The 24,781-nt window shown below is 44.8% G+C and overlaps 1 protein-coding gene across 23 annotated transcripts in view; it reads left to right on the top strand.

Moving 5' to 3' along the window:
- Window positions 1–24,781, top strand: part of MYT1L (myelin transcription factor 1 like) — a 669,404-nt gene that overhangs the window by 363,375 nt on the left and 281,248 nt on the right. For all 23 annotated transcript variants that reach the window (XM_077291353.1, XM_077291347.1, XM_077291367.1 and 20 more), the window contains one exon: window positions 22,490–22,568. Coding sequence is in view for 8 of the 23 variants with exons in the window: in XM_077291367.1 (XP_077147482.1) it covers window positions 22,561–22,568 (8 nt within the window). In the remaining 15 variants the exon portion in view is untranslated. The remainder of the gene's footprint in view (window positions 1–22,489; window positions 22,569–24,781) is intronic.

The raw sequence follows: 24,781 nt of genomic DNA, 5'->3' as shown, positions 1-24,781 counted from the left end.
TTTTATATTCATTTTGGCTTCATTAGAAAAACACCTTTCTAGTATCTACTAGTTCTAAATACTATATAATCTGGTCAGAAGGCTGATTATGGGGACCTTGGTGAGAGGAGAACTAGCTCTGGATGGTCCCATCCCCTTTGCTACTAGGTGTTAAGAACTTGTACAGACTTCCCCATCCTAGAGGAAATGCATTGTTACCAAACACATACTTGTCAAAAGTGCCTGGACAATCCTGAGAACCATAGTGCATTATCCAAACCCCACCCAAGTGGGTGCCTGGGGTTAGGGCCAGCTCTAGGTTTTTGAGGGCCCCGGGCGAAAGAGTCTCAATTGGCCCCCCTTTAACACATACCACGATTCATGATTGCTTATAACATAGTCATGTAGTATATAACACAGCCCAAGTAGTATATAACACAGCCACGTAGTATATAGCACAGTCCACGTAGCATATAACAGCCCATATAGTATATAGCACAGCCACATATTATATAACACAGCCCACGTAGTATATAACATGGCCCACGTAGTATATAGAACAGCCATGTAGTATATATCACAGCCCACGTAGCATATAACAGCCCATGTAGTATATAACATGGCCCACGTAGTATATAGAACAGCCATGCAGTATATAGCACAGCCCACGTAGCATATGACAGCCCATATAGTATATAGCACAGCCACATAGTATGTAAAACGGCCCATGTAGTACATAGAACAGCCATGTAGTATATAGCAAAACCCACATAGTATATAACACAGCCATGTATTATATAGCACAGACATGTAGTATACAGCACAGCCCACGTATCATATAACAGCCCATATAGTATATAGCACAGCCCACGTAGTATATAACACAGCCATGTAGTATATAGCACAGCCATGTAGTATATAGCACAGCCCACGTATCATATAACAGCCCATATAGTATATAGCACAGCCCACGTAGTATATAACAGCCCATATAGTATATAGCACAGCCCACGTAGTATATAACACACCCATGTAGTATATAGCACAGACATGTAGTATACAGCACAGCCCCCATTCCCCCAAGAATGGCCCCAAAGTCCAGTACTCACTGTTATAGTTACAAAAAAAACACTCATCACCTCTCAACGTGCCTGCGCTGCACGCGGCTCTCTGCTCCGGTCTCGGCGGCTGCCGCTGCACTGCCTGACCCACAGCGAGTGCGCGATGATGGCAGTGTCAGAGGCAGAGTGGGGAATGATGGGTAACGCTCCCTCCTCCATCATTTGATTTGAACTTTACCGGCAGACGCTGGTATAGTTCAATGCGGCAGCGGGGGAGTTGGCGCTGGCGACAGGCGGGCCCCCCTGCCTCACAGAGGCCCCATAGCGGCTGCTGATGTGCCAGTAGCTGAGGGCCCCTGGGGGAGTGGGGGCCCTAAGCAGCTGCCTGCCCCTAACTCCGGCTCTGAATGGGCCCCCCTGTCTCGCCAGGGCCCGGGTACGCCGGGTGCTGACGCCGGCCCAGCCTGGGGGGCATCGCATGCCATTTTAAAGGGCATTGAAAATGTAGTTTGGAAATGGCTCAATAATCACTAGTAGTATTATTCTAATATACAAAATATATTCCTCACTTTTCGAAATCCAAATGACAGTTTCATCATTCTGCAGTGTACAGACTGCTGTAAGCAAAACAAAAGCACTGAATTAACACAAAAACTGAAAGAGGAAGACCAAAATTAAATATAATGATGTAAATATTAATTGATAATAATTTATTTTTTTTTAAATGGGAAGGTAAATTAATATCCAGCATAACAAACACAGACATGAAGAGTTGGGGGGCCAAAAAAGGGGGAAAAATTCACCCTAGGAATAAGGACACTGCAAATTGGTAACTGAGCAAAAAGTGTGCGCACCGTGATTCCCATCATAGATACATAAGTACAAATGGTGGTTAATTTCAAACATGAGTTACAGTAGCTTGCAAAATTATTCACCCATTGGCATTTTCTGTGTTTTGTTACCTCACTGTTATGATCCCAATGGCAGAGGATCTCCGAGATTTCAGCAAAGTCTGCAAACATAAATACCAGCTCATAGGGAAGTGGTAACTAGGCTGACCGTATATCTGATCCTAGCACAACCAACTAACAGTAGCCGGGGAACATACCTACGTTGATCCTAGATGTCTCGCGCCAGCCGGAGAACTAACTAACCCTGTCAGGGAAAATAAGACCTCTCTTGCCTCAAGAAGAAAGACCCCAAAGTTATAGTACAAGCCCCCAACAAATAATAACGGTGAGGTAAGAAGAAAAGACAAACGTAAGAATGAACTAGATTTTAGCAAAGAGAGGCCCACTGACTAATAGCAGAAGATAGTAAGATGACTTATACGGTCAGCAAAAAACCCTGCAAAATATCCACGCTGAATATCCAAGAACCCCCGAACCGACTAACAGTGAGGGGGGAGAATATCAGCCCCCTAGAGCTTCCAGCGAAATCAGGAATCACATATTGTACAAGCTGGACAAAAATAAGAACAATGCAAATAAACAAAAATAAGAAAGCAGGACTTAGCTTATCTTGCAAGGAACCAGGACCTGAAGACAGGAGCAAACAGAATGAACTGATTACAACGATGCCAGGCACTGGACTGAGAATCCAGGAAGTTTAAATAGCAACACCCCAGGCCTAACGAACCAGGTGAGTACCAACCTGGGGAAAGACATCCAAGTGCCAACCACTAGTGACCACAAGAGGGAGCCAAGAAGTATAGTTCACAACAGTACCCCCCCTTTAAGGAGGGGTCACCGAACCCTCACCAAGACCACCAGGGCGATCAGGATGAGCAGCGTGGAAGGCACAAACCAAATCGGCCGCATGAACATCAGAAGCGACCACCCAGGAATTATCCTCCTGACCATAGCCCTTCCATTTGACCAGATACTGAAGCCTCCGTCTAGAGAGACGAGAATACAAGATCTTCTCCACCACGTACTCCAACTCGCCCTCAACCAACACCGGAGCAGGAGGCTCAACAGCAGGAACCACAGGCACAACGTACCGCCGCAACAAAGACCTATGGAACACGTTGTGAATGGCAAACGACACCGGAACATCCAAACGAAATGATACTGGATTAAGAACTTCCAAAATTTTATAAGGACCAATAAAGCGAGGCTTAAACTTAGGAGAGGAAACTGTCATGATTCCCCAATGGCATGGGAACATAAGAAACACAAAAATAACAGACTAGCTCTCGGGTGATGGAAACTCAAGCTGACCGTGACCTAAATCTACCACACAACTAACAGTAGCCAGGAAGCATTCCTACGGCTGCCTAGATGCCATGCGCCAGCCGGAGAACTAACTACGCCTGGAAGAGGAAGGAACAGACCTGGCTTACCTCTAGAGAAATTCCCCAAAGATGATAGTAGCCCCCACGTATATTAACGGTGAGTTCAGAGGAAAAGACATACACAGTATGAAGGTAGATTTAGCAAAGCGAGGTCCACTTACTAGATAGAGGAAGGATACAAAAGAGGACTTCACGGTCAGCTGAAAAACCCTTTCAAAAAACCCATCCTGAAATTACTTTAAGACTCCTGTGTCAACTCATGACACAGGAGTGGCAATTTCAGTCCACAAGAGCTTCCAGTAACAGGAAATGACAAAACTGTAAACTGGACAAGAAAAACAAAACAATAAGGACAAGAGTCCACTTAGCTGATCAGCAGACTAGTAGCAGGAACATGCAACTGAATGACTCAGGTTACAATGATGACCGGCAAGGAAGTGACTGGAGAGCAAGGCTAAATAGGGAACTCCCAAAACTGATGGAAGCAGGTGAGCTGAGGAAGAAAAGCACACACAAGTCTCCAGTACCACCAGCCACCACCAGGGGAGCCAAAAAGCGGATCACAACAGTACCCCCCCCTTAAGGAGGGGGCACCGAACCCTCACAAGAACCGCCAGGGCGACCTGGATGAGCCCTATGAAAGGCACGAACCAAATCCGAGGCATGAACATCAGAGGCAGTTACCCAAGAATTATCTTCCTGACCATAGCCCTTCCATTTAACCAGGTACTGGAGTCTCCGCCTGGAAATACGGGAGTCCAAGATCTTCTCTATAACGTACTCCAATTCACCCTCAACCAGCACAGGAGCAGGAGGCCCAGCAGAAGGAACCACCGGCACCTCGTATCTCCGCAACAACGACCGATGGAACACATTATGGGTAGCGAATAGTGTTGAGCGATACCGTCCGATACTTGAAAGTATCGGTATCGGAAAGTATCGGCCGATACCGTCAAAGTATCGGATCCAATCCGATACCGATACCCGATACCAATACAAGTCAATGGGACTCAAGTATCGGACGGTATTCCTGATGGTTCCCAGGGTCTGAAGGAGAGGAAACTCTCCTTCAGGCCCTGGGATCCATATAAATGTGTAAAAGAAAGAATTAAAATAAAAAATATCGCTATACTCACCTGTCCGACGCAGCCTGGACCTCAGCGAGGGAACCGGCAGCGTTGTTTGTTTAAAATTCGCGCTTTTACTTGGTTACGTGAAGTCCCGGCTTGTGATTGGTCAGGGCGGCCATGTTGCCGGGACGCGGACCAATCACAGCAAGCCGTGACGAAATTACGTCACGGCTTGCTGTGATTGGTCCGCGTCCCGGCAACATGGCCGCCATTAACCAATCACAAGCCATGACGTCACGGGAGGCTGGACACGCGCGCTTTTTAAAAAGCGCGCGTGTCCAGCCTCCAGTGACGTCCCAGCTTATGATTGGTCACGGCGCCATGTTGCCGGGACGCGGACCAATCACAGCAAGCCGTGACGAAATTACGTCACGGCTTGCTGTGATTGGTCCGCGTCCTGGCAACATGGCCGCCATTAACCAATCACAAGCCGTGACGTCACGGGAGGCTGGACACGCGCGCTTTTTAAAATGGGCGCGTGTCCAGCCTCCCGGCTTGTGATTGGTTGATCGCGGCGCAACCAATCACAAGCCGGAACGTCACAGGAGGCTGGACACGCGCCCATTTTAAAATGCGCGCGTGTCCAGCCTCCCGTGACGTCACGGCTTGTGATTGGTTGCGTCTCCCATGTGACTGCGACGCAACCAATCACAAAGCCGGGACGTAATTTTAAAATCCTTAAGGACCTGAAATTACGTCACGGCTTGCTGTGATTGGTTGCGTCGCCCATGTGACTGCGACGCAACCAATCACAACGCCGGAACGTAATTTTAAAATCCTGAAGGACCTGAAATTATGTCACGGTTTGCTGTGATTGGTTGCGTCCCGGTCACATGGGCGGCACGCAACCAATCACAAGCTGGGACTCACGTAAAGGAAAGAAAAGCGCGAATTTTAAACAAAGAACGCTGCCGCTTCCCTCGGTAAGGTGCAGGCTGCGTCGGAGAGGTGAGTGTAGCAATATTTTTTATTTTAATTCTCTCTTTTACACATTTTTACATTAATGTTGTTTCGATACCGATACCCGATATCACAAAAATATCGGATCTCGGTATCGGAATTCCGATACAGCAAGTATCGGCCGATACCCGATACTTGCAGTATCGGAATGCTCAACACTAATAGCGAAAGATGCCGGAAGGTCCAAACGAAAGGAAACAGGGTTAATAATCTCCAAAATCCTATAGGGACCGATGAACCGAGGCTTAAATTTAGGAGAAGAAACCCTCATTGGGACAAAACGGGAAGACAACCACACCAAGTCCCCAACACGAAGGCGAGGACCAACCCGACGCTGGCGGTTAGCAAACCGCTGAGTCCTCTCCTGGGACAAATTCAAATTGTCCACCACTTGTTCCCAAATCCGATACAACCGATCCACCACAGCATCTACTCCAGGACAATCCGAAGACTCCACCTGACCAGAAGAAAAACGGGGATGAAACCCCGAATTGCAAAAGAAAGGGGAAACCAAAGTGGCAGAACTGGCCCGATTATTAAGAGCAAACTCCGCCAACGGCAAAAAGGCAACCCAATCATCCTGATCCGCAGACACAAAACACCTCAAATACGTCTCCAAAGTTTGATTAGTTCGCTCCGTCTGGCCATTAGTCTGAGGATGGAAGGCAGAAGAAAAAGACAAATCAATGCCCAACCTGGCACAGAATGCCCGCCAAAATCTAGAAACGAACTGGGTACCCCTATCAGAAACGATATTTTCAGGAATACCATGCAAGCGAACCACTGTCATGATTCCCCAATGGCATGGGAACATCAGAAACACAAAAATAACAGACTAGCTCTCGGGTGATGGAAACTCAAGCTGACCGTGACCTAAATCTACCACACAACTAACAGTAGCCAGGGAGCATTCCTACAGCTGCCTAAATGCCACGCGCCAGCCGGAGAACTAACTACGCCTGGAAGAGGAAGGAACAGACCTGGCTTACCTCTAGAGAAATTCCCCAAAGATGATAGTAGCCCCCACATATATTAACGGTGAGTTCAGAGGAAAAGACATACACAGTATGAAGGTAGATTTAGCAAAGCGAGGTCCACTTACTAGATAGAGGAAGGATACAAAAGAGGACTTCACGGTCAGCTGAAAAACCCTTTCAAAAACCCATCCTGAAATTACTTTAAGACTCCTGTGTCAACTCATGACACAGGAGTGGCAATTTCAGTCCACAAGAGCTTCCAGTAACAGGAAATTACAAAACTGTAAACTGGACAAGAAATACAAAACAATAAGGACAAGAGTCCACTTAGCTGATCAGCAGACTAGTAGCAGGAACATGCAACTGAATGACTCAGGTTACAATGATGACCGGCAAGGAAGTGACTGGAGAGCAAGGCTAAATAGGGAACTCCCAAAACTGATGGAAGCAGGTGAGCTGAGGCAGAAAAGCACACACAAGTCTCCAGTACCACCAGCCACCACCAGGGGAGCCCAAAAAGCGGATCACAACAGTACCCCCCCTTAAGGAGGGGGCACCGAACCCTCACAAGAACCGCCAGGGCGACCTGGATGAGCCCTATGAAAGGCACGAACCAAATCCGAGGCATGAACATCAGAGGCAGTTACCCAAGAATTATCTTCCTGACCATAGCCCTTCCATTTAACCAGATACTGGAGTCTCCGCCTGGAAATACGGGAGTCCAAGATCTTCTCTATAACGTACTCCAATTCACCCTCAACCAGCACAGGAGCAGGAGGCTCAGCAGAAGGAACCACCGGCACCTCGTATCTCCGCAACAACGACCGATGGAACACATTATGGATAGCGAAAGATGCCGGAAGGTCCAAACGAAAGGAAACAGGGTTAATAATCTCCAAAATCCTATAGGGACCGATGAACCGAGGCTTAAATTTAGGAGAAGAAACCCTCATTGGGACAAAACGGGAAGATAACCACACCAAGTCCCCAACACGAAGGCGAGGACCAACCCGACGCTGGCGGTTAGCAAACCGCTGAGTCCTCTCCTGGGACAAATTCAAATTGTCCACCACTTGTTCCCAAATCCGATACAACCGATCCACCACAGCATCTACTCCAGGACAATCCGAAGACTCCACCTGACCAGAAGAAAAACGGGGATGAAACCCCGAATTGCAAAAGAAAGGGGAAACCAAAGTGGCCGAACTAGCCCGATTATTAAGAGCAAACTCCGCCAACGGCAAAAAGGCAACCCAATCATCCTGATCCGCAGACACAAAACACCTCAAATACGTCTCCAAAGTTTGATTAGTTCGCTCCGTCTGGCCATTAGTCTGAGGATGGAAGGCAGACGAAAAAGACAAATCAATGCCCAACCTGGCACAGAATGCCCGCCAAAATCTAGAAACGAACTGGGTACCCCTATCAGAAACGATATTTTCAGGAATACCGTGCAAGCGAACCACATTTTGAAAAAACAAAGGAACCAACTCAGACGAGGAAGGCAACTTAGGCAATGGCACCAAATGAACCATCTTAGAAAAATGGTCACACACCACCCAGATAACAGACATCCTCTGAGAGACAGGAAGATCAGAAATAAAGTCCATCGAGATGTGCGTCCAAGGCCTCTTCGGAATAGGCAAGGGCAACAACAACCCGCTAGCCCTAGAACAACAAGGCTTGGCCCGAGCACACACATCACAAGACTGCACAAAAACACGCACATCTCGAGACAGAGATGGCCACCAGAAGGATCTAGCCACCAAATCCCTGGTACCAAAAATTCCAGGATGACCCGCCAGCGTAGAAGAATGAACCTCCGAGATGACTCTACTGGTCCAATCATCAGGAACAAACAGTCTACCAGGTGGACAGCGATCCGGTCTATCCGCCTGAAACTCTTGCAAAGCACGTCGCAGATCTGGGGAAATAGCGGATAATATCACCCCATCCTTAAGGATACCTGTAGGTTCCGAATCACCAGGGGAATCAGGCTCAAAACTCCTAGAAAGGGCATCCACCTTCACATTCTTAGATCCTGGTAGATATGAGACCACAAAATTAAACCGAGAGAAAAACAACGACCAGCGCGCCTGTCTAGGATTCAGGCGCCTGGCAGACTCAAGATAAATCAGATTCTTGTGATCAGTCAAAACCACCACCTGATGTCTAGCACCCTCAAGCCAATGACGCCACTCCTCAAATGCCCACTTCATGGCCAAAAGCTCCCGATTACCAACATCATAATTTCTTTCGGCGGCAGAAAATTTTCGAGAAAAGAACGCACAAGGTCTCATCACTGAGCAATCGGAACTTTTCTGCGACAAAACCGCCCCCGCTCCGATCTCGGAAGCATCGACCTCAACCTGAAAGGGGAGAGAGACATCGGGCTGGCACAACACAGGGGCAGACGAAAAGCGGCGCTTAAGTTCCCGAAAGGCCTCCACAGCAGCAGAGGACCAATTGGCAACATCAGCACCCTTCTTAGTCAAATCCGTAAGAGGCTTAGCAACACCAGAAAAACCAGTTATAAATCGACGATAAAAATTAGCAAAGCCCAAGAACTTCTGAAGACCCTTTAGAGAAGTAGGCTGCGTCCAGTCACAAATAGCCCGAACCTTGACAGGGTCCATCTCAACAGAAGAAGGGGAAAAAATGTACCCCAAAAAGGAAATTTTCTGAACCCCAAAAACACACTTAGAACCCTTTACACACAGAGAATTCTCCCGCAAGACCTGAAAAACCCTCCTGACCTGCTGAACATGAGACTCCCAGTCCTCAGAAAAAATCAAAATATCGTCCAAATACACAATCATAAATTTATCCAGATATTCACGGAAAATATCATGCATAAAGGACTGAAAAACTGAAGGTGCATTAGAAAGGCCGAAAGGCATTACTAAATACTCAAAGTGGCCCTCAGGCATATTAAATGCGGTTTTCCACTCATCCCCTTGCTTAATTCGCACCAAATTATACGCCCCACGAAGATCAATCTTAGAAAACCACTTAGCCCCCCTTATGCGAGCAAACAAATCAGTCAGCAAAGGCAACGGATACTGATATTTGACAGTAATTTTATTCAGGAGTCGATAATCAATACAAGGCCTCAGCGAGCCATCCTTTTTAGAGACAAAGAAAAACCCAGCTCCTAAAGGTGATGAAGAAGGACGAATATGTCCCTTTTCCAGGGACTCCTTAACATATTCTCGCATGGCAGCATGCTCAGGTACAGATAGGTTAAACAAACGACCCTTTGGAAATTTACTGCCTGGAATCAGATCTATGGCGCAATCACACTCTCTGTGGGGAGGGAGAGAACCAATTTTAGGCTCTTCAAAAATATCCCCAAAATCCGACAAAAATGCAGGAATCTCAGAGGGAATAGATGACGAGATAGGAACCAAAGGTATGTCCCCATGAGCCCCCCGACATCCCCAGCTTAACACAGACATAGTTTTCCAGTCCAGTACTGGGTTATGAGATTGTAACCATGGTAATCCAAGCACTAAAACATCATGTAAATTATACAACACGAGGAAGCGAATCATCTCCTGATGGTCTGGAGTCATACGCATAGTCATTTGCGTCCAGAACTGTGGTCTATTACAAGCCAGAGGTGTAGAATCAATACCCTTCAGAGGTATAGGAACTTCCAGAGGCTCCAAATCAAACCCACAGCGCCTGGCGAAGGACCAATCCATGAGACTCAGAGCGGCGCCAGAGTCCACATAGGCATCCACGGTAATAACTGATAATGAACAAATCAGAGTTACAGACAGAAGAAATTTAGACTGTAAAGTGCCAATAGAAACAGACTTGTCAACCTTCCTAGTACGTTTAGAGCATGCTGATATAACATGCGCGGAATCACCACAGTAGAAGCACAAGCCATTTTTGCGCCTATAATTCTGCCGCTCGCTTCTTGACAGAATTCTGTCACATTGCATTTTCTCTGGCGTCCCTTCAGAAGATACCGCCAAATGGTGCACGGGTTTGCGCTCCCGCAAACGCCGATCAATCTGAATCGCCATTGTCATGGACTCATTCAGACCTGTGGGCGTAGGAAACCCCACCATGACATCCTTAACGGCATCAGAAAGGCCCTCTCTGAAATTTGCCGCTAGGGCACACTCATTCCACTGAGTAAGCACAGACCATTTACGAAATTTTTGGCAGGATATCTCAGCTTCATCTTGCCCTTGAGACAGGGCTATTACAGCTTTTTCGGCTTGAATCTCCAAATTAGGTTCCTCATACAGCAACCCTAAAGCCAGAAAAAACGCATCCACATTGAGCAACGCAGGATCCCCTGGTGTCAATGAAAATGCCCAATTTTGAGGGTCACCTCGCAGCAAAGAAATCACAATCTTAACCTGCTGAACAGGATCTCCAGAGGAGTGAGGTCTGAGAGAAAGGAATAATTTACAATTACATTTGAAATTCAGAAACCGAGATCTATCTCCGGAAAATACCTCTGGTGTAGGAATCTTAGGTTCAGAAATAGGAGTACGCATAACATAATCTTGCAAATTCTGAACCTTCGTAGCAAGATTATTTAAACCTGCAGCCAAACTCTGAGGGTCCATCCTTAAACCGGAGAGATCAGAGCCATTCAAGGATTAGAAGGAGAGAAAGGCAAGGCTGTAAATAGAGCAGAAATACAACTGAGCCAACTAAGTAGCAAACATGAGGAAAAAAAAAAAAAAAATCTACAGACTTCTTTTACTCTCCTTTCTTCTGCCAATTACTTTAACAGGGGCCGGTCATACTGTCATGATTCCCCAATGGCATGGGAACATAAGAAACACAAAAATAACAGACTAGCTCTCGGGTGATGGAAACTCAAGCTGACCATGACCTAAATCTACCACACAACTAACAGTAGCCAGGAAGCATTCCTACGGCTGCCTAGATGCCATGCGCCAGCCGGAGAACTAACTACGCCTGGAAGAGGAAGGAACAGACCTGGCTTACCTCTAGAGAAATTCCCCAAAGATGATAGTAGCCCCCACGTATATTAACGGTGAGTTCAGAGGAAAAGACATACACAGTATGAAGGTAGATTTAGCAAAGCGAGGTCCACTTACTAGATAGAGGAAGGATACAAAAGAGGACTTCACGGTCAGCTGAAAAACCCTTTCAAAAAACCCATCCTGAAATTACTTTAAGACTCCTGTGTCAACTCATGACACAGGAGTGGCAATTTCAGTCCACAAGAGCTTCCAGTAACAGGAAATGACAAAACTGTAAACTGGACAAGAAAAACAAAACAATAAGGACAAGAGTCCACTTAGCTGATCAGCAGACTAGTAGCAGGAACATGCAACTGAATGACTCAGGTTACAATGATGACCGGCAAGGAAGTGACTGGAGAGCAAGGCTAAATAGGGAACTCCCAAAACTGATGGAAGCAGGTGAGCTGAGGAAGAAAAGCACACACAAGTCTCCAGTACCACCAGCCACCACCAGGGGAGCCAAAAAGCGGATCACAACAGGAAACCTTCAGAGGGACATACCGAGAAGACAACCAAACCAACTCCCCCACACGAAGTCGGGGACCCACACCGCGGCGGCGGTTGGCAAAACGCTGAGCCTTCTCCTGTGACAACTTCAAGTTGTCCACCACATGATTCCAAATCCGCTGCAACCTATCCACCACGGAATCCACCCTAGGACAGTCAGAAGGCTCAACATGACCCGAGGAAAAACGAGGATGAAAACCAGAGTTGCAGAAAAATGGCGAAACCAAAGTAGCGGAACTAGCCCGATTATTAAGGGCAAACTCAGCCAATGGCAAGAAGGTCACCCAATCATCCTGGTCCGCAGAAACAAAACATCTCAAATAAGCCTCCAGTGTCTGATTAGTTCGCTCCGTTTGGCCATTAGTCTGAGGATGAACGGCAGATGAAAACGACAAATCAATGCCCATTTTAGCACAAAAAGATCGCCAGAATCTGGACACAAACTGGGATCCTCTGTCGGACACGATATTCTCAGGAATGCCGTGTAAACGAACCACATTCTGAAAAAACAAAGGAACCAGATCGGAAGAGGAAGGCAACTTAGGCAAGGGCACCAAATGGACCATCTTGGAAAAACGATCACACACCACCCAGATGACAGACATTCCTTGAGACACCGGAAGATCAGAAATGAAATCCATGGAAATGTGTGTCCAAGGCCTCTTCGGGACGGGCAAGGGCAAAAGCAACCCGCTAGCACGAGAACAACAAGGCTTAGCCCGAGCACAAGTCCCACAGGACTGCACAAATGACCGCACATCCCGTGACAAGGAAGGCCACCAAAAGGACCTGGCCACCAAATCTCGGGTACCAAAAATCCCCGGATGCCCTGCCAACACCGAGGAATGAACCTCGGAAACAACTCTGCCGGTCCATCTATCAGGAACAAACAGTCTGTCGGGTGGACAAGAGTCAGGTCTACCAGCCTGAAATCTCTGCAACACACGTCGCAAATCAGGAGATATGGCCGACACGATTACTCCCTCTTTAAGAATACCAGCTGGCTCCGAGACTCCAGGAGAGTCAGGCACAAAGCTCCTAGAAAGAGCATCAGCCTTCACATTCTTCGACCCAGGCAGGTATGAGACCACAAAGTCAAAACGAGAGAAAAACAATGACCAACGAGCCTGTCTAGGATTCAGGCGCTTAGCAGACTCGAGATACATCAGATTTTTGTGATCAGTCAAGACCACCACACAATGCTTAGCACCCTCAAGCCAATGACGCCACTCCTCAAATGCCCACTTCATGGCCAACAACTCCCGATTACCAACATCATAGTTCCGCTCAGCAGGCGAAAACTTCCTAGAGAAAAAAGCACATGGTCTCATCACAGAGCAACCAGAGCCTCTCTGCGACAAAACAGCCCCAGCACCGATCTCAGAAGCATCCACTTCAACCTGAAAGGGAAGTGAGACATCAGGCTGGCACAAAACAGGCGCCGAAGTAAACCGGCGCTTCAGCTCCTGGAAGGCCTCCACGGCTGCAGGAGCCCAATTAGCCACATCAGAACCTTTCTTGGTCATATCCGTCAAAGGTTTAACAACGCTAGAAAAGTTAGCGATAAAACGAAGGTAGAAATTAGCAAACCCCAAGAACTTCTGAAGACTCTTAACAGATGTGGGTTGAGTCCAATCATGAATAGCTCGGACCTTAACTGGGTCCATCTCCACAGCAGAAGGGGAGAAAATAAAACCCAAAAAGGAAACCTTCTGCACTCCAAAGAGACACTTTGAGCCCTTCACAAACAAAGCATTATCACGCAAAACCTGAAACACCATCCTGACCTGCTTTACATGAGAATCCCAATCATCAGAAAAAACCAGAATATCATCCAGATAAACAATCATAAATTTATCTAGATACTTCCGGAAGATATCATGCATAAAGGACTGAAACACTGAAGGAGCATTAGAGAGCCCAAAGGGCATCACCAAGTACTCGAAATGACCTTCGGGCGTATTAAATGCAGTTTTCCATTCATCTCCCTGCCTAATGCGCACAAGGTTGTACGCACCACGAAGATCTATCTTGGTGAACCACTTGGCACCCTTAATCCGAGCAAACAAGTCCGACAATAGTGGCAAAGGATACTGAAATTTAACAGTGATATTATTCAGAAGCCGATAGTCTATACAAGGTCTCAAAGACCCGTCTTTCTTGGCCACAAAAAAGAATCCCGCACCAAGAGGGGAAAAGGATGGACGAATATGCCCCTTCTCCAAAGACTCCTTGACATAAGAACGCATTGCGGCATGCTCGGGTACAGACAAATTAAATAATCATCCCTTAGGAAATTTACTACCAGGAATCAAATCTATAGCGCAGTCACAGTCCCTATGAGGAGGAAGAGCACTGGACCTGGACTCACTGAATACATCCTGATAGTCACACAAATACTCAGGAACTTCTGAAGGAGTAGAGGAAGCAATAGACACCGGCGGAGAATCGCAATTAATTCCCTGACAACCCCAACTCGACACAGACATAGCCTTCCAATCCAAAACTGGATTATGGGTCTGTAACCATGGCAGACCTAAAACGACCAAATCATTCATTTTATGCAGAACAAGAAAACGAATCACCTCCCGATGTTCAGGAGTCATGCACATGGTCACTTGTGTCCAATACTGCGGTTTATTTTCCGCCAGTGGCGTAGCATCAATTCCTCTAAGAGGAATAGGAATTTTTAAAGGCTCCAGGACAAAACCACAGCGCTTCGCAAACGACAAGTCCATAAGACTCAGGGCAGCACCTGAATCCACAAACGCCATAACCGGGTAGGAAGACAATGAGCAAATTAAGGTCACCGACAAAATAAATTTAGGCTGCAAATTACCAATGGTGACAGGACTGACAACCTTTGTTAGGCGTTTAGAGCATGCTGATATAACATGTGTAGAATCACCACAGTAAAAACACAGCCCATTCTGACGTCTATGATTTTGTCGTTCAGTTCTAGTCTGGATTCTATCACATTGCATTGAGACAGGAGTCTGTTCAGACAACACCGCCAGAGGATTAGCGGATTTGCGCTCCCGCAAACGCCGATCAATCTGAATAGCCAGCGCCATAGAATCATTCAGACTTGTAAGAATGGAGAAACCCACCATCACATTCTTAATAGCTTCAGAAAGGCCATTTCTGAAATTTGCGGCCAGAGCACACTCATTCCATTGAGTAAGCACGGACCATTTCCGAAATTTTTGGCAATACACTTCAGCTTCATCTTGGCCCTGAGAGATAGCCAGTAAAGCTTTTTCTGCCTGAATTTCAAGATTAGGCTCCTCATAAAGCAATCCGAGCGCCAGAAAAAACGCATCAATATTTGCCAATGCCGGATCTCCTGGCGCCAACGAGAAAGCCCAATCCTGAGGGTCGCCATGCAAGAAGGAGATAACAATTTTAACTTGCTGAGCTGAATCTCCAGACGAACGAGGTTTCAAAGATAGAAACAATTTACAATTATTCCTAAAATTCCTGAATTTAAATCGATCTCCAGAGAACAGCTCAGGAATAGGTATCGTAGGCTCTGACATAGGACTGCCAACAACAAAATCCTGAATGCCCTGCACTCGTGCAGCAAGCTGATCCACACTAGTAATCAAGGTCTGAACATTCATGTCTGCAGCAAAGCTTCAAGCCACTCAGAGAAAAAGGGGAAGGAAGAAAGAAAAAAAAAAACAACTCAGAACTTCTTTTCTTTTAATCCCGCTTCTGCAATGCATTAAGTATTCACTTGGCCTGGCATACTGTTATGATCCCAATGGCAGAGGATCTCAGAGATTTCAGCAAAGTCTGCAAACATAAATACCAGCTCATAGGGAAGTGGTAACTAGGCTGACCGTATATCTGATCCTAGCACAACCAACTAACAGTAGCCGGGGAACGTACCTACGTTGATCCTAGACGTCTCGCGCCAGCCGGAGAACTAACTAACCCTGTCAGGGAAAATAAGACCTCTCTTGCCTCAAGAAGAAAGACCCCAAAGTTATAGTACAAGCCCCCAACAAATAATAACGGTGAGGTAAGAAGAAAAGACAAACGTAAGAATGAACTAGATTTTAGCAAAGAGAGGCCCACTGACTAATAGCAGAAGATAGTAAGATGACTTATACGGTCAGCAAAAAACCCTGCAAAATATCCACGCTGAATATCCAAGAACCCCCGAACCGACTAACAGTGAGGGGGGAGAATATCAGCCCCCTAGAGCTTCCAGCGAAATCAGGAATCACATATTGTACAAGCTGGACAAAAATAAGAACAATGCAAATAAACAAAAATAAGAAAGCAGGACTTAGCTTATCTTGCAAGGAACCAGGACCTGAAGACAGGAGCAAACAGAATGAACTGATTACAACGATGCCAGGCACTGGACTGAGAATCCAGGAAGTTTAAATAGCAACACCCCAGGCCTAACGAACCAGGTGAGTACCAACCTGGGGAAAGACAATCCAAGTGCCAACCACTAGTGACCACAAGAGGGAGCCAAGAAGTATAGTTCACAACACCTCACAACCTGGAATTTCACTGGTTTTGCACCTGTTCATGTAAAGAACAAGCCTACAACTGTGGACATTTGGTTTGCTTTTTCTTGTGAAGCAAACAAACACCAAATTGGACAAAATAACTGAAAACTTCAGTTTTGCATAACTATTCACCCCCTAAAGTCAGTACTTTGAAGTGCCTCCTTTTGCGGCAATTGCAGCTGCAAATCTCTGTGGATAGGCCTCTACGTGCTTTCCACATCTTGCCATTAAGATTTTTGTCCCTTCCTCAAGGCAAAACTGCTCCAGCTTCCTCAAGTTAGACGGATTCCTCTGGTGAACAGCAATCTTCAAGTCTGACCACAGATTTTCAATTGGATTAAGGTATGCGCTTTCAGTTGGCCACTCCAAAACATTTACATGTTTCCCTTTAAACCCATCAAGTGTTGCTTTAGCAGTCTGCTTTGGGTCTTTGTCTCGTTGGAAGGTGAACCTTCCCAGTTTCCAATAACTGACAGACTGAAACAGGTTTTGCTCAAGAATATCCCTGTATTTCGCACCATCCATCTTCCCCTCGACTCTGACCATTTTTCCTGTCCCTGCTGCCAAAAAACATTCCCACATCATGATGCAGACACCACTATGTTTCACTGTGGGGATGGTATTTTTGAGATGATAAGCTGTGTTGGTTTGGCACCAGACATAGCGTTTACTTTGGTGGCCAAAAAGGTCATTTTTTATCTAATTTGACCACATCAACTTCTTCCATAAATTTGGGGAGTCTCCCACATGTCTTTTGGCAAACTTAAAAGGAGCTTTACAATTTTGTATGTAAGTAAAGACTTTGTTCTGCCCACTCTTCCATAAAGTCCACCTCTAAGGAGTGTACGGCTTATTGTGATCATATGGGCAGTCATATCGATAGTACAGCAATTATGTGAGAATTCAGTTAAAAATAACTTTTATTAATTATCTATTAACAATAGACATAACCAATGTAGACAAATAAAGGACAGTAGATTCTTTCTGTAATCAAAACATACTAAATAATAAACAAACGGTAGCATTGACAGCATTGGCAGGAGTTGCATAACAATGTTGAAATCTATGATAGCAATCAACCCCATTTAGTCATTAAAGTGAGGTACCACTCAAGAATCTCTATTTCTAGGTATGACTTGGTTCGCAAACACAATTTTTTTATGCACCCTAGTGTCCCAATTAAAAATGTATCAAAAAGTAAACTAGCTTGACATATAGTTATAGTATAGCATAGCACTTAGAGATACCTACATACAATCCAACAGTCGTTGGCAAACAATACATAAGATTTGCAAGCTCAAATGAGTCTGTATGTGCTAACATATCCGATACTGTGTGTTAAACCCTTTTCAGCTCGCACAGATAAACATAAACATCTTTTTGCAAGAGTATATGAGGTGAGCCAGTATGGTATCACACTGGTGAAGTGTGTAAAAGGTAGTGTTGAGCATTCCGATACTGCAAATATCGAGTATCGGCCGATATTCGCTGTATCGGAATTCCGATACCGAGTTCCGATATTTTTGTGATATCGGAAATCGGAATCGGAAGTTCCCAGTGTGTGGTTCCCAGGGTCTGGAGGAGAGGAGACTCTCCTTCAGGCCCTGGGATCCATATTCATGTAAAAAATTAAGAATAAAAATAAAAAATATGGATATACTCACCCCTCCGGCGGACCCTGGACCTTAGCGGTGTAAGCCTCCGTTTCCTAAGAATGCAGTGAGTGTAGGACCTGCGATGACATCGCGGCTTGTGATTGGTCGCGTGAGTGGTCACATGAGCGGTCACGCGACCAATCACAAGCCGCAACGTCATGGAAGGTCCTTCACTCTGCATTCTTAGGAACGGAGGCAGACGCTTGCAGCGGTGACAGCCAGGGTCCGCCAGAGGGGTGAGTATATCCATATTTTTTATTTTTATTCTTTATTTTTTACATGAATATGGATCCCAGGGCCTGAAGGAGAGTTTCCTCTCCTTCAGACCCTGGGAACCATCCAGGATACCTTCCGATATTTGTGTCCCATTGACTTGTATTGGTATCGGGTATCGGTATCGGCGAGATCCGATATTTTGCCGGTATCGGCCGATCCAATCCGATACCGATACTTTCGAATATCGGAAGGTATCGCTCAACACTAGTAAAAGGAAAGATCTCATTTCCAAAGTTGATGCCCTCCCAGAAAGGTAGCTTGCTTACCAGCGTAAATGTAAAAAAAAACAAACACTACATACTCACCATCTGTTGCCCGTCAGGTCCCTTGGCGTCTGCTTCCTGCTCTGACTGAGCCGCCGTACAGTGAGAGCAGAGCGCAGCGGTGACGTCACTGCTGTGCTCTCACTTTACGGCAGCAGTCAGAGCAGGAAGCAGATGGCAAGGGACCTGACGGGCAACAGATGGTGAGTATGTACTGTTTTTTTTTTTTACATTTACGCTGGTAACCAGGGTAAACATCGGGTTACTAAGCGCGGCCCTGCGCTTAGTAACCCGATGTTTACCCTGGTTACCCGGGTGCTGCAGGGGGACTTCGGCATCGTTGAAGACAGTTTCAACGATGCCGAAGTCGTTCCCCTGATCGTTGGTCGCTGGAGAGAGCGGTCTGTGTGACAGCTCCCCAGCGACCACACAGTGACCACACAGCGACGCTGCAGCGATCAGCATCGTTGTCTGTATCGCTGCAGCGTCGCTGTGTGAGATGGGGCCTTAAGACTCTGAAGTGTCATGGAACTGTATTCAACCCCTTTCAAGGTCTTAGACACAAACAAAGCCTTAGTAATATCATAATAACTTTATCATAAAAATGGATGTTAACCTGGTAGTAACCAACAGCCCAATTAATAAGACATTACACTGACAAACTTTTCATATTCTTTAAATAAAAAAGTCCAAAAATCATCCCTTTTAGTCATTATTTTTGGGCAGACTCCTTTGTGCAGAACACTGTCTCACAGTGTCGCTGTCAAAAGTAACATCATCATGCCATGACAAATTAGTGATGTGTAATATGTTCAATAATGTCCTCCGTTTCTTCCCATCTAATAAGCTTGCAAAGGGCAAGAAAGCCTGCATTAGGTACAGTAGTTCTACAGACTCGACAGCTGATAGTTGTGGTGTTGCGAGTGGCTTGCATATTCTTAGCCATGGTATGAGTTTTCTTTTCTTTTACAGTAACCCATCAATTGCCACTTTTTCTTTACCAAACAAAAAAATGAGTATGCAAATTTGGTTTGTTATATGATGAAACTTTATGATTGGTAACATAAAGATGATAGCTTATTAACCAAAGAGGCAGGTTTGTGGCTTTTGAATTTAGGCTCCTAACATATACACTCACCGGCCACTTTATTAGGTACACCATGCTAGTAACGGGTTGGACCCCCTTTTGCCTTCAGAACTGCCTCAATTCTTCGTGGCATAGATTCAACAAGGTGCTGGAAGCATTCCTCAGAGATTTTGGTCCATATTGACATGATGGCATCACACAGTTGCCGCAGATTTGTCGGCTGCACATCCCAAAGATGCTCCATACAAGGCAGGATGGATCCATGCTTTCATGTTGTTTACGCCAAATTCTGACCCTACCATCCGAATGTCACAGCAGAAATCGAGACTCATCAGACCAAGCAACGTTTTTCCAATCTTCTACTGTCCAATTTCGATGAGCTCGTACAAATTGTAGCCTCAGTTTCCTGTTCTTAGCTGAAAGGAGTGGTACCCGGTGTGGTCTTCTGCTGCTGTAGCCCATCTGCCTCAAAGTTCGACGCACTGTGCGTTCAGAGATGCTCTTAGGCCTACCTTGGTTGTAACGGGTGGCGATTTGAGTCACTGTTGCCTTTCTATCAGCTCGAACCAGTCTGCCCATTCTCCTCTGACCTCTGGCATCAACAAGGCATTTCCGCCCACAGAACTGCCGCTCACTGGATTTTTTTTCTTTTTCGGACCATTCTCTGTAAACCCTAGAGATGGTTGTGCGTGAAAATCCCAGTAGATCAGCAGTTTCTGAAATACTCAGACCAGCCCTTCTGGCACCAACAACCATGCCACGTTCAAAGGCACTCAAATCACCTTTCTTCCCCATACTGATGCTCGGTTTGAACTGCAGGAGATTGTCTTGACCATGTCTACATGCCTAAATGCACTGAGTTGCCGCCATGTGATTGGCTGATTAGAAATTAAGTGTTAACAAGAAGTTGGACAGGTGTACCTAATAAAGTGGCCGGTGAGTGTATATATATATATATATATATATATATAGATGTGTCTATCTATCTATCTATATCTATCTATCTATCTATTTATCTATCTAATCTATCTATCTATCTCTATATATACATATACATATATATATATATATATATATATATATATATATATATATATACACACACACATTATGTAATTTTTTTTATCATTGAATTAGAGTAAGACATTTCACAATCCATGCCCTGCATCAGAGTAAATAATTGTGAAATATCAATACAGTTTAAATTGGGTTTTAATTGGACATTGTTGTTTCATAAAACCATACATAAATCAATAGTACAAGAGACTATAAGATACTTTGTAAAACATCTTATTAAAGAAATATGTTTCTGTCTCCACTTTGTGAGTCTGTTCTCAACCACTTTCCCTGCTTCTTGACCTCACCATCTTCAGTGAAAAACAGCTCAAATCCATCATGGTCAAGAAATCTGCCAGCTCACTGTAGTATCAGGTTTCAGCTACTATAAAACTTAGTGGAGAAGAGGACCAGGAGCAAGAATGAGGATCAGTCCACACTGGGAGAGACAAGCAGATAAAGGGAGATCAAGCTGCAACTTCTAGAAAAAATATTTTACTTCCTGCTGGATTCACAGCCACACAGCTTAGTATTGCCATGAAATGTCTCCCTAGCTCAGATAGAGTTAAGAGACTGAGCTTGCAAAGTGCAAAACTGGTGAAAAATGTTGAATACCCATTAAATAGTGGCTATCCTTTCTGCTCTATCTCTGTCATATCAGTGATAATTTTATCTTGAGCTGATGAGATGTAATTTGAGACAGACTGGTTGCTATGGATCTGAAGACTGACAATTATTTCCTAGGAACCAGACAGCCATTAGCACTCTGTAGTGGCCTGTGAGTGTGACAATTGTTATAGCAATTCACTATTTGAGCAGTTATGTCTAAAGATAAATTAAAAAACATTGGGCATACTATTAACCGGAAAGCTTCTTCTCAGACTCTACATGGGTCAATTTTTGTACCTTTTTGAGTTAATCAAAAAGGCTCTTTTTACATCACTAGTCCAATGCCTGTGAATTCCTACTGGATTTAACATCAGTATTTAAGTGATGCTTTCACGGTCTGGCTCTGGTGAAAAAGTTACAGAGGTCGATAAATCACATGTGCAACCTGTTTAGCTGTACAAGGGCCCGGTAGGTAGCATCTCTAAAAGGGGTTATCCAGTATTTTATTTTTGTACCATCAGCCTAAGAACTAACAGGCAGGTTATGGCTAACCTACTGCATTTTCTCCCCGCCACCGATCTCTACCAGCTCAGAGTGTTCATAGTCCGCTCCTGCTGGCGATTCTGCAGCTTCCACTGACATTATGTTGACAGAACAGCTTCCGCACTTTCCCTCTACTCTTTTGATGGGGCATGACTGCCAATTGACAGTCGACTACCTGCTACCTACCTTTGGGAAGCTGGCTGTCAATCAGCATGACGTCAGCAGTCACACTCCATCGAAAGATATATATGTCAACTAATGTGGATGTTATGAAGTAGGGGTTGTCTTGGATTAGAAAAACATGTCTGCTTTGTCTCCCAAACTGCACAACATCAAGTCTAAAGGCTCTGCCTGGTATTGCAGCTCAACTTTACAAAATTCAATGGAGCACACACAAGCTTTGAGCAGATGTGAAAGTGTGGTTAAAAGAAAGGAGCCATGTTTTTCTAACCACATATAAAATATTATTTTACTGTAATAGAAAATGCCTTCTATCAGTGAATGTTCGTAACCAAATCATTTTCTTTGTTTCCATTTTAGACCTCCTACACGGACTCACCATCACTTTCCTTGTTCAGCTTGGTCCACCTGACAAGCAGACAGTACTTCAAATGCTCAGGTACTTTGCCCATACCAAGCTTTTTATATATTCATGTAGATCTTTCAAAGACAAGTTCAGCAATAACTTTACATCCCCAATCCTTTCCTACATTACTGAGAAATCAGCATTTGAATAGATATGCAAATGAGGCTGAAGGACTATGGTAGATCTGTAGCCTCTGTCACTCCAGCTCTATTCCCCACCCAGCACTGCCTCCTCCTGCTTGATGGATAATTCCTGTCCCTGAAATCAGCATAGAGGCTGTTAGTCAAGTAGAAGGAGGTGTCGCTGGACCGGGTGTATAACAGAAGTGGCAGAGGCTTCAAATTTGCAAATTGTTCTTCAGACTCATTCATTTAACAATTCTAATTTCTCATTAATGTCAGAACAAACTGGCCATGTAAAGGTATTGCTGGATTTATCAAAAGCATGTTAATATATTTTGGGGGATTAAATCCTTCTGACAGACTCACTTTAGGCTCGGACTGTCCCAAAGGGGAACAGGTGAATCCTCCGGTAGGCCTCTTTGCAGGAGTTGTCCCGCCACACTACTATATGAGCAGTATTTGGCACAGTACATTTGATTCTCTGTGTACAGACAAGGGCAGCATATCTTCACTCATTTATTATTATTGTAATATATATTTGTAAAATTACTAGAGGGGGAGCTTTACTCTAAAAGGTTGTCTCAAGCGGCCGATCCCATCTCAGAAAGTAGTCATCGATATTCTACTAATATTAGGAAAAGCTATGTAATACAGCCAAGTAAATGGAAGACACGTAGTCGCGCAGGGTATTGCAGATTAGGATCTGCTTTTCCTGCTACTTTGTTCCATTTTATGATGTCCATATTCTTAAAAAGGTTATATGGAAGAGAGTTTGGCTGAAGGTATAGTAGAATCCCTTTAACTCCTCTTCTCTTATAATCACTTGTATATTATTTATTGGAGCTCTGTTATGAAAGAGCATAAAGAGAAGTTAATTCTCAAATTCAGTTCTGCTACTTGTACCCACCACATGGACAAAAATATTGGAACACCTACACATTGTACCTGCAGGAGCTTTTATGATGTTCCATTGTAACTCCATAGTCATTAACATGGAGTTGCACCCCCCATCTTTGCAGCTATCCCAGCTTCCACTCTTCTTAGAAGGCTTTCTGCAAGATTTTGATGTGTGTCTGTGGGCATTTTTGCATGGTCATACATCCAGAAGAACAGTTGTAAGGTCAGACACTGATCTTGGACTAGACTGACAGAATCATAATCTAATGCTCTAGTTCATCCCAAAGGTGTTCAATGAGGTTGAGGTTAGTCGAGAGTTGAGTTCTTCTATAACAAAATCGACCAACGAATGCCTTTATGAAACATTGTGCATTGGGGCACAGTAATGTTGGAACAGAAAAGGGCCTCCCGGAAATTGTTCCCATAGAGTTGGAAACATCCAGTGAAATTGTCCAAGATGTCTTCTATGCTGAAGCATTACGATTTCCCTTCACTAGAGCTGCAGTAAATGGAGTAGGACGAACCCTGAAAAGCAAAATGACTATTCCTCTTCGACTGTGGGCACTATGCAGTCTGGTAGGTAGCGTTCTAGCCTTCACAAAACGTAGACTCACCCATCAGTTGCCAGATGGAATAGTGTGATTAGTCTCTCCACAGAACACATTTCCACTGCTCCAAAGTTGAATAGTGACTGCTGTACACTCCTACATCTGACACTTGGAAAAGTACCTGGTGATGTGCATGTAGCTGTTCTGCCATGGATATCTATGTCTTGAAGCTCCGGGGGCACAATTTTTGTTAATGTTAATCTCAGACGATATTTAGACTTTCATCCACTATGTGCCTCACTACTCCACGACCCTGCTCTGTAAGTTTATGTGGTCTCCATTTCTTAGTTGATTTGCTGTTGTTGCTAAATGCGTCTACTTTTGAATAATACCACTCACAGGTGATCATGAAATAATTACGAGGGAGCAAATTTCATGAACTGACCTGTTACAACAGTGGCATCTTATTACAGGACTCATTTTGTATTCAGTGAGCTCTGTAAATTGACCCATTCTTTCACAAATGTTAGCAAAGGCAAACGGCATGGCTAGGGGCAGGATTTTATATACCTGTGGTAATAGGAATTAATTGTTTAAGAAGTGTGTCCTAGTACTTTTGACTTTAAAGAATATACATTTACATAGGCAGGTCCGGAAAAAATGCTCCAAAGTAAAAAAT

The sequence above is a fragment of the Ranitomeya variabilis genome, chromosome 2 (genome assembly GCF_051348905.1).
Source record: "Ranitomeya variabilis isolate aRanVar5 chromosome 2, aRanVar5.hap1, whole genome shotgun sequence".
Lineage (NCBI taxonomy): Eukaryota > Metazoa > Chordata > Amphibia > Anura > Dendrobatidae > Ranitomeya > Ranitomeya variabilis.
The sequence above is the reverse complement of the archived record's forward strand: the minus strand, read 5'-3'. Positions and strand labels throughout refer to the sequence as shown.